We start from the raw sequence: 14922 nt of genomic DNA on the forward strand, positions 1-14922 counted from the left end.
TGAGACCGAGTGTGTCTACACAAGAGAAGTAGTAGTAATGGTAAAGACTTTTAGCCTGGATGTTTAAAATGTGGCCATACAATATAAACAACGTTTAGCTTGTATTTGGTGAAGTGTCACATGCTGTTAGCTACAGGAAAGAAAATGTAAAAAATGTCTAAATGAAATAGCTTAGCAGCTGTTTTGAACTGTTTTGTGACAGCTTTTCCTAAAAAGTCCATGCTGAAAATGTCTTTGAAAGTATATCTGTAATCAAATCATTTTCTTCTCTTTTGTCAGCCATTAAGGAATAAAAAAAACCAGCTATTAAACACACAAATATATTTAAGCTTGTGCAGCTTGCTACAGATGCGATTAGCGAACTAGGACTAGTGCGCTTTCTGGCCATACAATCACAGGACTATAAACATGATTGGATGCCTTCTAGAGGACCCCAATGCTGCCAACTCGCAATCTGATTGGTTGCCACAACAGCTTCAAGCAACATTCCCTCACTCTTGATTCTGAACTTGGATGCTTGGTGATGTGAAGGCTGAAATCTAATTGGACTGACACTTAAACGTAAACAGACACTCCTAGAAGCAGCACATCCGAGAGAAACTCTATGAAATAAATATACTATTGGGAATAATTTAATACATATTCATTAATAAAAATATATTAAAAATGTAAGTTAGTGACTATGATAGATGGTTTAAGCCAGCATTGAAGGACTTGCTGTCCCTGACGGCCTGTCACTGCTGAAATAAAGGATCATTAATCATTAGAGAAACCTGAAGGACATGCTGCTGTTCTAGCCTAATCCACGAATGCAAACAAATTTGCCGGAAATACTAGACCTACACGTTTCAAACGGAACTCGTGTATTAAACAGTCGAGTGTTAAAGACCGGATCTTGAGCTCGTACGCCTCTCTGTCGCCACTTGGTGATTGTAGGAGGAACTGCGCCTCCAGTAAGAGGCGTGCAGAGACTTCTGGGATGCTGGAGGAATGCTGGAGGCGGGGCTCCGTATAACCAGGTGTTAGGACGAAGATCGCGGTTCTGCTTTGCTTTTATCTTTGCAGTATAATAACACATCAGCCTTAACTGGCATCGGGCCTTACGCTATTTAAGTTGTGTGAGAGTGTGTGTGAGAGAGACAGACAAGAAGAGTCATCATCGGTGCAAAGCCGTCGCCTTTCATTCTCTACGCAGTGAGGATCATTTATTTTACGGAACTTAAGAAGCTCCACGAGTATTTTTTCGAAGGATATTTTTAATTGAAATATATATATATATATATATATATATATATAATGTTACTGAGGCGTGGTATTTTGTTCGTGTTGCTCGCTGGCTTGGTTTTGGCTGCAGCTGATGACAGTGAGACGGAGAGTAATGTTGCGGAGTTGGAGGTGGAAACGCTGGTGAGTTGCGTGAAGTTTTTCTTTCTTTCTTTCTTTCTTTCTTTCTTTCTTTCTTTCTTTCTTTCTTTCTTTCTTTCTTTCTTTCTTTCTTTCTTTCTTCCTTTTAATGATTAGTGCGGACAGTTTGTTCTGTCGGATCCTGATTATCTCTCATTTAATCCTCTAATGCAGCAAAAACCAGCAAATTCTGCACTGCATTTCAACATCTGGCTTGCTTTCCAGTAGCACATGCAGTGAGCAGTGAATTTTCCAGTTACACGTATGCACATAATCATATGTGGATGTGCTTTTTTTAGGCCAAGCCGGAAACATGCACAGTTACATCAGTGATGGGGGACACGCTTCATATCCATTACACGGTAAGACAGCAGACTCTTTTGCAAATCAAATGTATTTTTTTTTGTAAATGGGTGAAACAACAAGATTAGGCACCGCCCAGTGGACTTTGCTTCTCTAAAGAAAAAAGCAGATCAAACTACATTAAAGAGTGCTGAACAATATAGAGAGTGCTTAATAATTTCACGTGATGAAATCCAGATGTTGCGTTCCGCATGTGGTGGTTTTCGCGTTAGTCTGAGAAGCTTCATTGTAGTGTGTGGATTCTGAATGAGAGAGTAGATCAGCCGAGCCTTGGCCACGATCAGCTCTAAAACGGTGACGTGTGCTTTCGCGAGCTCCGAATCAAATCCATAGAATAGACCGGAATAGTGATGTGTCAGCATGAAAACGTGACCTGGCCTAGAAATCCTATTCTCTGTGTGACGAGTGTGGAGTCTACACTATAAGGAACATTGGGCTCCAGGAGGAGGAACAACACGTCAGCACTCCAGCTCAGGCTGGCAGCAATCCAAACACACAACTGTGCGCAATAGATCTAGAGAATCCACTCTACTCACACCTAGTGCTCTGGGATACAACATTTAATCCTGATGTGATTGATTTTTACTAGAAATTTCAACAAGCGGCTGTACTGTGTATATAGGGGCGGCTTTTGGATGGCAAGGTGATAGACTCCTCTCTGTCCCGTGATCCACTGGTGGTCGAACTTGGCAAGCGAACTGTCATCTCAGGTATGTTATGTAAAATGAATGAAGTATTTTCATACTGAGCCATCACACTCTACCTCACTGTCTAACGCACACCTTTCTTGTACAATGAAATTATAAGTTTGAATGTTCTTTGCAAATGAATAATAAATAGCTAAATAAAATAGTACACATAACAATGTTAAAGCTTGTACCATTCATTTCCTGCAGCTCCACAATCCCTGGTTCTATTAAATGCTTGGGTTATGGTCCGTGTGAAGTCTCTGTGAATTCTCTATCTGTGTCTTAATGAGTTTTCTCTGACCTGGAAACCTTTTCCTGGCTTTCTCCCACATAGAAAAAAAAGTGCAATGAATATACAGCGATATTAAACATCCGAGCTAGAAACAAATCAACACTTCTTACAGAAAGATAAGTAGCATATACAAACAAAAGAAAGCTGCAATAGAAAAACTTGAATTTGAAGGTTGCATTCAACAAACATCCAAACCTTCTCAAAATACTCAAAATATTTGTTTATGTCATTATTTTGTTTTTTATTATTCTGACTCTAGCATTTGCAGGTTATAAATGTCTCTCCGCAATGACCCACTTTTAATAAAATTGCTTACCCCTGCCAAAAACATTCTCATTGGTGGGTTGGCTACACTAAAAATGGCCCTAGCTATGAATGAGTGTGTGAGAATGTGTGTATGGGGCTATGCAATGAACTGGTGTCACATTCAAGGTGTGTGCCTGTCTTGAGCCCAGTTTTCCAGAACATTGTGACTTTAAGGATAAAGGAGATACTGAATGAATAATTGTCTACTACTATAAGGGTTCTAATGCTAATGCAGTAGTCAATAATTAGAAACAAAGATTAGTTTAGAAACAACATTTTCATCTCTTCTTCTTTATCCCACAGGTCTAGAACAAGCCCTGATTGGTGTTTGTGAAGGGTATGTGTCAAGTGCTTTAATGCAAAATGTCTAAAGTTGTTGTTAGACTTTCGTTGTGATTCATGTAATTATTTAAAAGCACTTAGACCTATTTAAGGGAAAGCTTCTTTCCAGCATTTGATAAAAGGCTGAACTTCAAAAGCTCATATCATTAATATATTTTAGATATGAAAATGTATAAAAGTGTACTTATATGCTTGTGCTAAATCTGGTACAAGGTGATATTTCTTGGCTTGCCCATTAACACAATCATTGTGCCTTTCCTTATACTCAGACAAAAATTCAAGGCCACAATTCCTGCACATCTGGCATACGGAAAAAAAGGATACCCTCCAACTATCCCAGGTAACATGGCAACACTTGGTTTCCTGAATTGATGCCATCACATAATACATTTATTAAATTTTTTTATGAATATATATATTTTTCTGGAAACTTTCCCAATTATTTTAACATATTATATTGTATATTATAGCTTACTGTACATTTAAACATAAACAATTAGGTAAAGGTTATGCTTGACTGATCTACATACAGTGCTGAGATGTGCAAGTGTATATATATGTGTGTGTGTGTGTGTGTGTGTGTGTGTGTGTGTGTGTGTGTGTGTGTATGTATATATATATATATATATATATATATATATATATATATATATATATATATATATTAAGAATTTTTTTTTTGCTCAGTCTTTAGCAACAGATTATATAGTAAAAGTTCATTAAGATCTTGCCTTGGAAACCATTATAAAGTACAGTACACAAAGTCAAATTAAAGTTCCTCACTGATAAATGACTATTTAAAATATTGTCATATCTAATTTAACTATTCAAGTAGATGCATTAATATAACTAGTACTACTGTACTGACAAAATATTTGAAAATCTCACTTATGTTCTTATGCTTTATATATATAAATATTGTCAGAAGCTTTTTCCAAGAGCTTTTAAATACAAACAAGACAAATTTTCATTAGAATTTTTAGATTATTTTACTTGTGTGTGTGTGTGGACAAAAACAGTTCAAAGTTTGGCAGATATTTTAAGGAGGAAATAACAAGTAGCTCACACCATCCATTCAGCATGAGTCATAAAAGGACTCAGTAACCCACTGACTGAAGCAGTGTATGTACATGTCTGGACAGCTAACTGATATTATACGATAATTCATGATAATATAACACAATTGAATAGTCAAATAAATACAGTAAAATAATAATTTAGTCATCAAATGAAGTGAAAGCAGCACAGCAATAACCCAGATATGTTGTACAGACAAAGCAAGTATTCTTTTATTAGCCTTTTTTTCAAGTTTATGATTACCAGCCATCAATAATTAAAGCTACAGTATTGTAGTGACAGTATCTACTTTTGAAAATGTAGTGAAGTAAAAGTTGACAAAATAAATTCATGTTTGAAATGTGCATAAAAGTATGAAATATTTCCTAATTATCTATAGAAATGACTTGGGTTTTGATAGTGTGTGATAGATCTAAATAATACAGCAATGATGTGCTAGAGGTGTGTTTCAGGTGTATGATGTGTTTCAGGTACTTAAATCTGGTAACTGCTTACAAGACCAGTGCTATGAATTGGCATAAATTCAATTGATGATAATAATAATAATAATAATAATAATAATAATAATAATGAAATAAAAAAGATCATGATCACAAGCCAGGCTAACTATGTAACAAAAAATGTAGGGAATATAAATAAGTGAGATTTCTATTATATAAGATTAAGAAACAGCAATGAGAAAACATGTCTTTCTATAAGGAAAGCCTAGAAGTTCAGAAAATGCAATAAACGTAATTTAGTAACAGATGTTATGGAGCCACATGGTAAAAGGAGAAATGAATTGCATTTTATATATTTTTCCTTATTTAGCACAGAAGTGAATCAAGGGGAGGGTAGAGAAGGGGATAGCTAACATGATAATGTTCATTTTGATAATTAGCATTTTCCTACAATACTTTATAAATGTGATTAATGAGTAAGAATTAATCTTTAAGCTTAAACAAGAGAATAAAATCAATATTTGCCATCTAGAATGTTTTACTTCTCTCTCTGCAGGTGACTCAACTCTGGAGTTCGAGGTAGAGGTGATCTCCCTGGTGCAGCAGACACCCTGGCAGAGGCTGGTAAATGATGTCTTTCCTCTTGTGTGTCTGGCGCTAGTTCCCACTTTACTAGTATTGGTGGGTTTCTACCTTTACAAGAAGGCCAACGCACAACCTCAAGGCAAGAAGAAGAGCAAGGACAAGAAGAGCAAGAAGAAATAAAAAAAAAGATATAAAAGGAACAATAAACTATTTAAATAAAAAATTTGAAAATCTGGGGAAAAAAATGTCTGGAGTGCCATCTTTCTAGTTTTATTGGTGTTTGTCGTTTTTCTTGTTTGATTTGTATCACAGATTTATCAAAACAATCCAAAATGAAATTTGCATCTTATTTCTGTCTGAGTATTTTTATAAAGGTATGAACTATATGAATAATTATGAACTATAATCATGTTGCTGTCAGGTATATACAGTGTAATAACAAAATATTCTCGAAGAATGTGTTAAAACATATACGTGTTACTTGCCTGAATTGTGCCTGTTTTCTTTTGATATTGATTCACGTTTGTCATCTATCATGCATGTCTGACTCTTTTTTTGGATCAAGATTTGTGTCTAGACATATGTGTTTACGTGTGTCTTCTCTGAAGTGTCTGCTGCCCTACATAAGACGCCTCTATGACTGTCTTGTGTGTGTGTGTTTGAGTTTTTAAAGGGGGAGAGGTTTGGAGTAATGGGCTGGACAACATCAGCAGCGAGTTCTGCTGCTTTAGTATCTCGTCACTGACAGAGATTCCATCCAGGTATTGCTTAAGAAGAATCCTTAGCTGCTGGTTCTCCCATCTTAGGACCTTCTTCTCCCGTTCTAAACACAAACGTTCCAGTCGAACCTTGTTGTAACGTTGCCAGAAATTTTCTAGATCTGTATAATCCATCATTGTCTAAAAGTAGAGAAGAAGTAAGGGGACAAATGTATAAAAAATAATCAAGAAAGAGATGGGAAAAAAAGGAGTCTTCATTATTAATGTTTCAAAAGTGCTACTGTTTAGTTTCTTGAAGTTCGGTGTGTTTTGGAAGTCGGTGAGTGATGTGGTTAAGGAGTATGATGTCTGAGGTATAACATGATAATAACCGAGGTGATTTGTAAAAATGTGCATTTTACCTGTGCTAACTCTTCAGACATCGCCTCCATAGCTTGTGCCTTCTCCTGACTTAGTTCCTCAGCAGTCAAAGATGACGTGTAAAAGGGAAGAACCTTCTCGTTCTCCGTTTCAAGCTTGCGACACACATCAGCCACACGTAACAACATCTCTCCCTGAAGAAAAGAAACAAAGGGGTTGAACATGTTGAAAATCTGCCAAATATCCAGCTTGCTTAGGTTTTTTTTTTTTCATTATTTTACTGTTTATGCTTTATGACCAGCAGTGTGCGAGTGTGTAAACGTGTGTGTACCTTTCCAATAATATCCTGTAGTTTTTTTATTGTGTTATTGCTGTACATAGTGTGGTTAGCTAGTTGTGTTCTGTCAGCTGCTTGGGCAGAGCTGAGCTTAGCTCTGAGCTGTTGGACTTTCTCTCCAACGTCCTCACATTCTAGACGAAGGTCATTTGCAGATGCCTCATACTCCCTCTGACTGGAGCTCAGATGAGAACGTAGAGCATTAATTGTTGCCTGTATGAAACGGAGAAGACATAAGCTGCAGCTACACAAAACAAATTTGTAACCTAATCTCTATAAAGATTAATTTACATACATTGGATGTAAAATAAGTATGGTTTCAGAAATTTGCAGACATTTTTTATTCTTTGACCTGCAATTTCTGCATGTGCCTCATCTGCAGGTCTGCTTCTTGAGCATTGAGCTGGTCTGTGGCACGGAGTGAATTAAAAGCAATCTGTCGATCCTCAGTGGCTTCAGTGTACTTCTGCTGTTCCTCTTGAAACTGCTGCCACAACTTATCCACTTTGCCTTCCATCTGGATGCGCAGTGTGTGCTTTTCCTCAATGTCCTGCACAAACACAGACCAAACCTGAATCAAGATAATTCATTCTACACATATAATAACTAAATTTTAAATATTGCAAATGTTGTTAGAATGTAGTCTGGTTTTTCTGTCAATGAAGCCAATAGTAAAATAGTACCCGGTTTTTGATGTCATCACGTGAACTCTGATAGTCCTGTCGGACTTCACTTTCAATTTCAGTGTAATGCTGTTCTATGGCAAAGGTGCCTGCTTCCAGGTATTCAATATCCTGCTGATGCTGATTCAAAATGTGTTCCCTGTAAAAAAAAATTTATTTCACTCTAAGTACTGGATGTCTTTTTTTTTTTTTACATAATGTTCCTATATCCCTACCTTGCTTCCTATTCCTGTTGCACTTCATGTCCTGCCAGCACTGTATATGTTATAGATAGTATAGTACCTTGGACCTTGTGATTAAGAAATATGTTATTTTATCTCACTGAACACTGTGACAATAAAGATCTGCTTTACTTGTAATGTCAGGTTTGTACTTCCTACAGTGCTACGACTGTGATATACAAAACAAAGTATAAAGTATGTGTGTAAATAGAAAAAGAGTCTGAATACCTATCTGTGTTGCACTCAGTACTGAGTTCCTTAATACTGGTGTTCCAGTGCGATTCAATTGTTGCTATTCGGCTTTTCTGTACATCAAGAAGACGATCTACACACTGAAGATGAGACCGGTGAGCCAGTGCTGACTGCTGCTCTGCTTCATTCAGATCACACACCAATAACTGCAACATTTACACACCTGTTAGTTAGTGCTTAGATTGACATACTTCAAACAGATTTGCCACTTTATCTGCAACGTCTGGACCCCACCTTAATGACATTGTCCTTGCAGTCCACAACTCTCTCGAAGGTTTGGCTAAGTATTGCAAAATCATTACGCAGCTCCGCTGCTCGAGTCTGGCGCAGGTTCACACGCCACAGCTGGTTCAACTTGTGCAGGTTGACTTTGCTGTTCCGCTCTTCCTTTTGTAGTTTATCCTACCAAAACATGATGAAACAGCATTAGGCCTGATCTGATGTTAAACCTACAGCACCATCAAGTCTGTGGACCGATATTATATTTATATTTAAATTTAGTATTTAAACACACACCTTAAGGAACTGTGTGAGCACATCTTCTTTTATTTTGCCACTTTCTTCTTCAGCCTTGGCCTTCAGCATTCTCTCCTCCTCGGTACCCTTCTTTCCTCCTTTCTTCGGCATAACTGCTCTATTCCTCCAAGAAACACTGAAGCGCTGTTAAGACAGTATGCTCTAATCAGACATAACATGACCACCTGCCTAATATTGTGTTGGTCCCCCTTTTGCTTCCAAAACAGTCCTTACTTTTCGAGCATTAACAGTATTAACTTCTTCAGTAGCTCGCCTGTTTGGATCAGACCACACAGGCCAGCCTTCGCTTCCCATGTGCATCAATGAGCCTTAGCCGCCCATGACCCTGTAACTGGTTTAACCACTGTTCGTTCCTTGGTCCACTTTTGATAGGATGCAGTTTTGGAGATGCTCTGACCCAGTCGTCTAGACATCACAATTTGGCCCATGTCAAACTCGCTCAAATCTTTATGCTTGCCCATTTTTCCTGCTTCTAACACACAAACTTTGAGGACAAAATGTTCACTTGCTGCCTAATATATCCCACACCCACTAACAGGTGCCATGATGATTATATTGTATTATTCATTTACCAGTCAGTGGTCCCAATGTTATGTCTGATTGGTGAACATAGATTACATGACTTCAAGAATAGTTGTTGTATGCAGTTGTTATTGCTTTTAATGATCAAATGCGAATCTCACATAAATAGCATAACAGAAGAAGACAGATGGCAACCCTTGAAAGGTAACAGGGAAACTAGAATCACAGAGACTTGAGAACATGAACAGTGCCAATGAAATAAACTAAAGTAAAAGATATATACTAAATATACTAAAGCTACTATTTCAGACTGAGAGGAATCAACTCATTTTCATTCTGCAAACAGACTCGTGTGGATCATTTATACAGGGTCATGTTTTTTTCTTTCTTTCTTTCTTTCTTTCTTTCTTTCTTTCTTTCTTTCTTTCTTTTTTAGACTTTTATAACAGTAATGTATAAACATTTTGAGAATGTTATTTATGACTTATTTTATATTGGCTAGGTTTAAAACAATACTTGAGATCAGCTGTCATGCTTCATTGAAACACTTATTATTTATGATTTCCTGTTTCCTGCATTATTTTAACAAATACACCTCATCTAATCCTGTATAAACACATAAAGAGATCCCCCAGAACAGCAGAGAGCCAGAGAAAACTATGACAAGTAACATGCACATAGCAGTTAAAGAAGATTAATGCACGGATAAATTACAAGGGAAACACAAGTTAATATAACAAAGAAACCAACATGTAACTTCTAACCTGAATAATGAATTAAACTCGGTCCTGTAGTCCAGTCCTTACCGAATACTGCTGCTCTCCTGTTCTGTTGAATGTTGCTAGGCAACTACAAGCTGTTTCCTACATCCGGTCGAGTTACTAGTAAACTAAAATGCACAAAGCACTAAAAATTAAACCACTTCCTAAATTCGCATTGACCAATAAACAAGAGTCAAATAAAAAAAACATAAATTATTGAAACAAACTGTAGGCAGATGTAATTTAACCACTGCGCAGGCTCCACTGCAATCTCATCTCCATGGAGAGTGACTGGAACATCAAATTTGCACATGGCCTCCGTGATTAATATCACTATTTCATACAAAAAAAACCCCCACAAATCTGGTGAAAAGACTTTCCAGACGATTAAAGGATGTTATAATAGCAAAGGGAGCAGCTTCAAAATGCTCAAGACAATCTGATGTGTCGACCATCTAAAACAATAATAATAATAATAATAATGATGATAATAATAATAATAATATTTAATAATCACTTTTTTTGCACTGATTATTTTTTTATTCTAAGATTGCCCGTCTAAGACGTAATTGTGCTTCACAAAGAACTCGGGACTCATCACATAATGACAACAGCACGATATCCTTCCGCCACGAAGTAGCTCGAGCTCAGAAAAAATTGCCACATTTTGAACACGAGTCGACCAGATTATTACTTTCAAAACATATTCATGTCACTTAATACATTATCTATTTATTTTTAAATCATTGTTACATTTCTGGTGATTAAATACGCGGAACCTTTTGCGGCGGAAGAACGTATTACAGTTCCGGTCCGCCTTTTCCGGTCCTCTTTCCTGCCTCCTTTCCAAGATGGTGAGTAGTGAAACGTGTTGACGAGCTCTGCGAATGTGAATAAACTCTACATATGTCGGTGCTGTGGTAGAGAAAGTGTGCTGTGGTGAAGTTTGGTTGTTGTATTAATGTCCTGAGTGAACTCGATATAAATAATAAGTGCTGTATGTGGTGTATTTTGAGAGGAAAGTAATAGAGTGCGGCAGAGTAACACCATGCGCCGCTCCTCATGTTAGCAGCAGGCCGCAGTGTGCAGCCTGAACTGAGTTATTATTGAGAGAAAATAAGTTTAGTATTTAAATATATTTTCTAGCTGGTAGGATTTTAACACCTTTTAATAGCAAACAATCGTCATATGGACGTGCATTTTTGAGCATATGACTAACAATGAATAGTTATTTCCATATTATGTTTCCATGTCATTTTTAATTTGGGAGTTTTGTAATCCGTATTGGATTAATATACTTTTTAATTACCATCTGTTAATGTTTTCATAACTTAATTACAGATAAAATGCTCATTTGATAAAGTATTGTTAGCTATAACATAAGCTTATACAAGTAACAATACTAAAGGCTGAGGAAAAATCATCTAATGAGCAAAATCACGTCCAGGGTATAGGGTCATGAATCATTTACATGTTACTGTAAACTAGTATATATCTACTGTGTACATCTGTTTTATACACACAATTATTCTTATTTTTATGTTGTATGTTATGTATGACATTGTGTATAAGCAACAGATATGAACATTTTATACACCACTCCTGTTGGTAATGTCTTGGTAAGGACCTGTATAGCAATCAATGTTTTGTTACTTGTTTACTTATTTTTTTCATTATTTATTTACATTTTTCAGCTGTCATACTACTTTGAAGGTTTCTGTTGATTTTCTATTTCCCTGCATTACTTCAGCATCATACAAATACTCATCTAGTCGTATATAAACAGCTACATGAGATATATATATATATATATATATATATATATATATATATATAATGTATACACACACACACACTTTATTTATCTGCCGTCTTTTTCTTTATATTTTTCTCCCCATCCTATTCCCTAATGCCAGACGGTTGTATAAAGCATTTCACTGCATGTCATACTCATGACAAGTAAAATAAGATTTTATATATATAAATATGAATGAAAAGGCGGAACGCTAATGGGGACTTTTTTTTGCTCTTTACTTGGAGAGCTGGGCTTTTTGTACATCAGTGTGTCAGATTTCTATGCGATTTTGACTTCTGAATGCTTTGTGATTGTACTGCTATATTTTAGCAAAAATAAAATTGCTCATATTACCCAGTTTGGCAAATTTTTAAAAGATAATTCTCATGTGAATACTATATTTTAAATTTGCATCTTTTTTAATGTATACATTTTTTATTTATTGTAAAAAAAAAAAAAAAAAAAAAAAAAACAGACTAAGAAGAGAAGGAATAACGGACGCGCCAAGAAGGGCCGTGGGCATGTTCAGCCTATACGCTGCACCAACTGTGCTCGGTGTGTACCCAAAGACAAGGCCATCAAAAAGTTTGTGATCAGAAACATCGTTGAGGCTGCAGCCGTGAGGGACATCTCGGAGGCTAGTGTATTTGACTGTAAGTCATACTTGTTTACTTTTTAAGCCCCATAAGAGGCCTTATTAAATAATGTGAATTTATTTGTAGTAATAATTAATGTGCTTTTGGTAAAATATGTAAATACTGCTTTTCAGATTTAATGTCAGTAATTTGTGTAACTGCAATTGTTCTGTTCTATCTCTCACATAGCCTATGTGCTGCCCAAGCTCTATGTCAAACTGCATTATTGCGTGAGCTGTGCCATCCACAGTAAGGTGGTGAGGAACCGCTCTCGGGAGGCCCGAAAGGACAGGACACCACCTCCACGCTTTAGGCCTAGCGTAAGCATCTGATTATCTTAACAACTATATGATTTTTAAACACAATTTGTGCACAAACGTAACAATTGTTTTGTTGTTTTTTTTGCAGGGTGCTCCCCCCAGGGCTCCTCCTAAGCCTATGTAAAGAGCGAGTCAAAAAATTGTACATGTAAATGTTCAATTAAATAAAATAATTTGATGAGGAAATCACTGTCTTGTATGAGTAGTTTTTTTGCAAATCGGCATTTGGGTGTTAGAATTTCTGTCTCTTCAGACTCATTTTAAAGTACACTGGAAAGCTGTATACAGCATATGGCACATTAGGTTGTGTATTAGGTTTGTACAAGTTACATTTTGGCTTAGTTTTTAACAGTAAATTGTATTTGAGCCAATCCCGTTTGGCTTACAAATGCCTTTTTTTTTAGGGATAGTTTAGTTTGTAGTATTTATACAGATTTAGACAATGTTACCTTTCCTATTTTTTTTTAATGCTAAAACGACTTATTATATAAAATATTTGTTATTCATTGAAATGAGTCATTGACTAAATCGTGAATTAAGTGAATGATTTCAAGTTGATCAAAAGCCTTAAAAAACAAACAACTTAAAATTCAGGTTTTTGGGAAAACATGTCTTTCTATATCAAATAAGTGTAATTAACACCCGGAGCGGAATCCTTGCTTAATACCACTTTGAACTTTTTAGAGCAGACATCCTGTGCGTTTATTAGCACTTAGTTGCTAGCTCAGATTTAGAAGCCATTGCTGTCAGCATTGTTTAGCCATCTGTTTAACCTACATGTTGGATTTGAAACTGCTGAAGGGCCACTAAATCTCCTTGATCCTCTTTATGATGTGTCTTAAGCACCAGCGTTTTCTTTCCCCATCAGATGTGCATTCGGAGTAAACTGCAACGTCTAGCTGATCAGTTATGTTGGATCGAGCATGATCTTTCATCAAAGAAGAATTGTTTTCTTAAAATTGTAAGAAGAAAGCACAAACAAGATCTGGTTGTCCTGATATACTGCTGTGTTTCGAGGCAGCTGAAAAGTATCAAAAGAAGAATTTTCTTTCCTGTGGCCAGTCTTTCCATTTCTCCTACACATTCTGGAGCCCTAATTAAAATGGCTGATCGTCATGAAGCTGCAGAGGAGAGGGAGATGGAGGCACAAGAAGTGATGAGTGAAGAGGAGGCTCTGCTGCACTTTGGCCGTTACAGTGAGGCCCGAGCTGGCCTACCCTGGGAACAACGCACGTTCAAGGAGAAGCTGATGCATCACCTGGATCGGACATTTTTAGTTTTCCTTGCCATTTTCACCCTGTTTGTACTTTCAGAGGCAGCATATAAAATTTGGTATGTTACCAACTGGAGGAAGATTTTGTTGATTATACTTGACTCTGTCTCCTACCTTTTTTTGCAAGAGAAGGAGGAAGAAATGCTTGAATTGTGATTAGTTGATTGTTTACCAGTATGTTTTGCCGGAAAAATTGTTGCATGGCTATAAATATAAACTGAACTGTATCTGCCATACATTAATAAATCAAATATGCACAGTGTGTTTTATCACTTTAAAATGGAATTGTTTTAACTCATTTTAAGTGCATTATTTATATAGATAGATAAATTTTTGGAATTTCCAACATCTCTGAGCTTTTTTTTTCCTTAATTTTTCCATTTTTAAAAATCATCTAAACATGGACTCCTTGGTCATGGACAGGTTAAAAACTTTTAAATGACATTTTACATTGAAACTTAGTGTAGGCCATTATGAATATTATTTAATTGAATTGATATTTTAATACCGAAAATAAATATTTTGATATAACACAGTAGAACAAGTAATTGAATCAAATATTTTACAATTAAATACTTGATTAACATTCAGAAATTATTTGGATCATTATATATATTCCTGTATTTCCTGATATAAATTAAGTCAAGGAAAAAATATATAATGCAATCAGTTTGCTATATTGAAATAACTAATACATTATACATTTTTCTTGGCACATTTTATATATATATATATATATATATATATATATATATATATATATATATATATATATATATATATATATAGGGAGAGAGAGAGAGAGATAGATTATTCCTCCCCCACCATGAGGCACATTGGGCTGTAAATTTTATTAAAGCATGATTAATGCATCACATATTTCTGTTTGAAATTTCTTATTAAAAATATACATAAATATATAAATGGCTAAATTAAACCTTCAATGCAACACACATTTAGTCACGATGTCCTTTCTTCACTCGGATTTAAAAATATATATAAACTGTAC

General features: G+C 35.9%; 3 protein-coding genes across 6 annotated transcripts; 2 read left to right on the forward strand and 1 right to left on the reverse strand.

Annotated features, from left to right (window-relative positions):
- The first annotated feature begins 932 nt into the window (after positions 1-932).
- On the forward strand, positions 933-7956 carry fkbp11 (FKBP prolyl isomerase 11). The gene is made up of 7 exons (XM_083528460.1): positions 933-1407; positions 1704-1766; positions 2390-2477; positions 3358-3391; positions 3666-3736; positions 5470-7151; positions 7196-7956. The coding sequence occupies exons 1-6, from the start codon at positions 1297-1299 to the stop codon at positions 5676-5678; spliced, it is 576 nt and encodes a 191-aa protein (XP_083384586.1). The 5' UTR covers positions 933-1296; the 3' UTR covers positions 5679-7151; positions 7196-7956.
- Positions 4659-10453, reverse strand: drc2 (dynein regulatory complex subunit 2). 4 transcript variants are annotated; one of them, XM_083528286.1, is made up of 11 exons: positions 10408-10453; positions 10118-10223; positions 9936-10018; positions 8587-8730; positions 8305-8472; positions 8047-8216; positions 7598-7736; positions 7267-7464; positions 6909-7127; positions 6619-6771; positions 4659-6397 (listed from the first exon to the last, which is right to left on the reverse strand). In XM_083528286.1, exons 4-11 carry the CDS (start codon positions 8695-8697, stop codon positions 6086-6088), a joined length of 1470 nt encoding a protein of 489 aa, XP_083384412.1. In that variant the 5' UTR covers positions 8698-8730; positions 9936-10018; positions 10118-10223; positions 10408-10453; the 3' UTR covers positions 4659-6085. The 4 variants fall into 4 exon arrangements, with proteins under 4 accessions (XP_083384412.1, XP_083384410.1, XP_083384413.1 ...); XM_083528284.1 differs by having other exon boundaries at positions 9894-10018; XM_083528287.1 differs by lacking the exons at positions 10118-10223; positions 10408-10453 and adding an exon at positions 10250-10348.
- Positions 10454-10606: 153 nt separating this feature from the next.
- rps26l (ribosomal protein S26, like) lies at positions 10607-12826 on the forward strand. Its single transcript, XM_083528544.1, has 4 exons — positions 10607-10744; positions 12161-12338; positions 12510-12640; positions 12729-12826. The coding sequence occupies exons 1-4, from the start codon at positions 10742-10744 to the stop codon at positions 12762-12764; spliced, it is 348 nt and encodes a 115-aa protein (XP_083384670.1). The 5' UTR covers positions 10607-10741; the 3' UTR covers positions 12765-12826.
- Positions 12827-14922: the final 2096 nt, after the last annotated feature.

Source organism: Silurus aristotelis (assembly GCF_946808225.1).
Source record: "Silurus aristotelis genome assembly, chromosome: 2".
Classification (NCBI taxonomy): Eukaryota; Metazoa; Chordata; class Actinopteri; order Siluriformes; family Siluridae; genus Silurus; species Silurus aristotelis.

Bases quoted from the DNA above. Each gene is read 5' to 3' on its own strand.
- fkbp11 (XM_083528460.1), top strand. From the start codon at position 1,297: ATGTTACTGAGGCGTGGTATTTTGTTCGTGTTGCTCGCTGGCTTGGTT. The intron at 3,392-3,665 runs GTATGTGTCAAG...CCTTATACTCAG, and splicing joins CTGATTGGTGTTTGTGAAGG to ACAAAAATTCAAGGCCACAA. The intron at 3,737-5,469 runs GTAACATGGCAA...CTCTCTCTGCAG, and splicing joins ATACCCTCCAACTATCCCAG to GTGACTCAACTCTGGAGTTC.
- drc2 (XM_083528286.1), bottom strand. From the start codon at position 8,697: ATGCCGAAGAAAGGAGGAAAGAAGGGTACCGAGGAGGAGAGAATGCTG. The intron at 8,473-8,586 runs GTGTGTGTTTAA...ATGTTTTGGTAG, and splicing joins TGCTCACACAGTTCCTTAAG to GATAAACTACAAAAGGAAGA. The intron at 8,217-8,304 runs GTGGGGTCCAGA...TAAATGTTGCAG, and splicing joins GCAAGGACAATGTCATTAAG to TTATTGGTGTGTGATCTGAA.
- rps26l (XM_083528544.1), top strand. The intron at 12,339-12,509 runs GTAAGTCATACT...TCTCTCACATAG, and splicing joins GGAGGCTAGTGTATTTGACT to CCTATGTGCTGCCCAAGCTC. The intron at 12,641-12,728 runs GTAAGCATCTGA...TTTTTTTTGCAG, and splicing joins CTCCACGCTTTAGGCCTAGC to GGTGCTCCCCCCAGGGCTCC.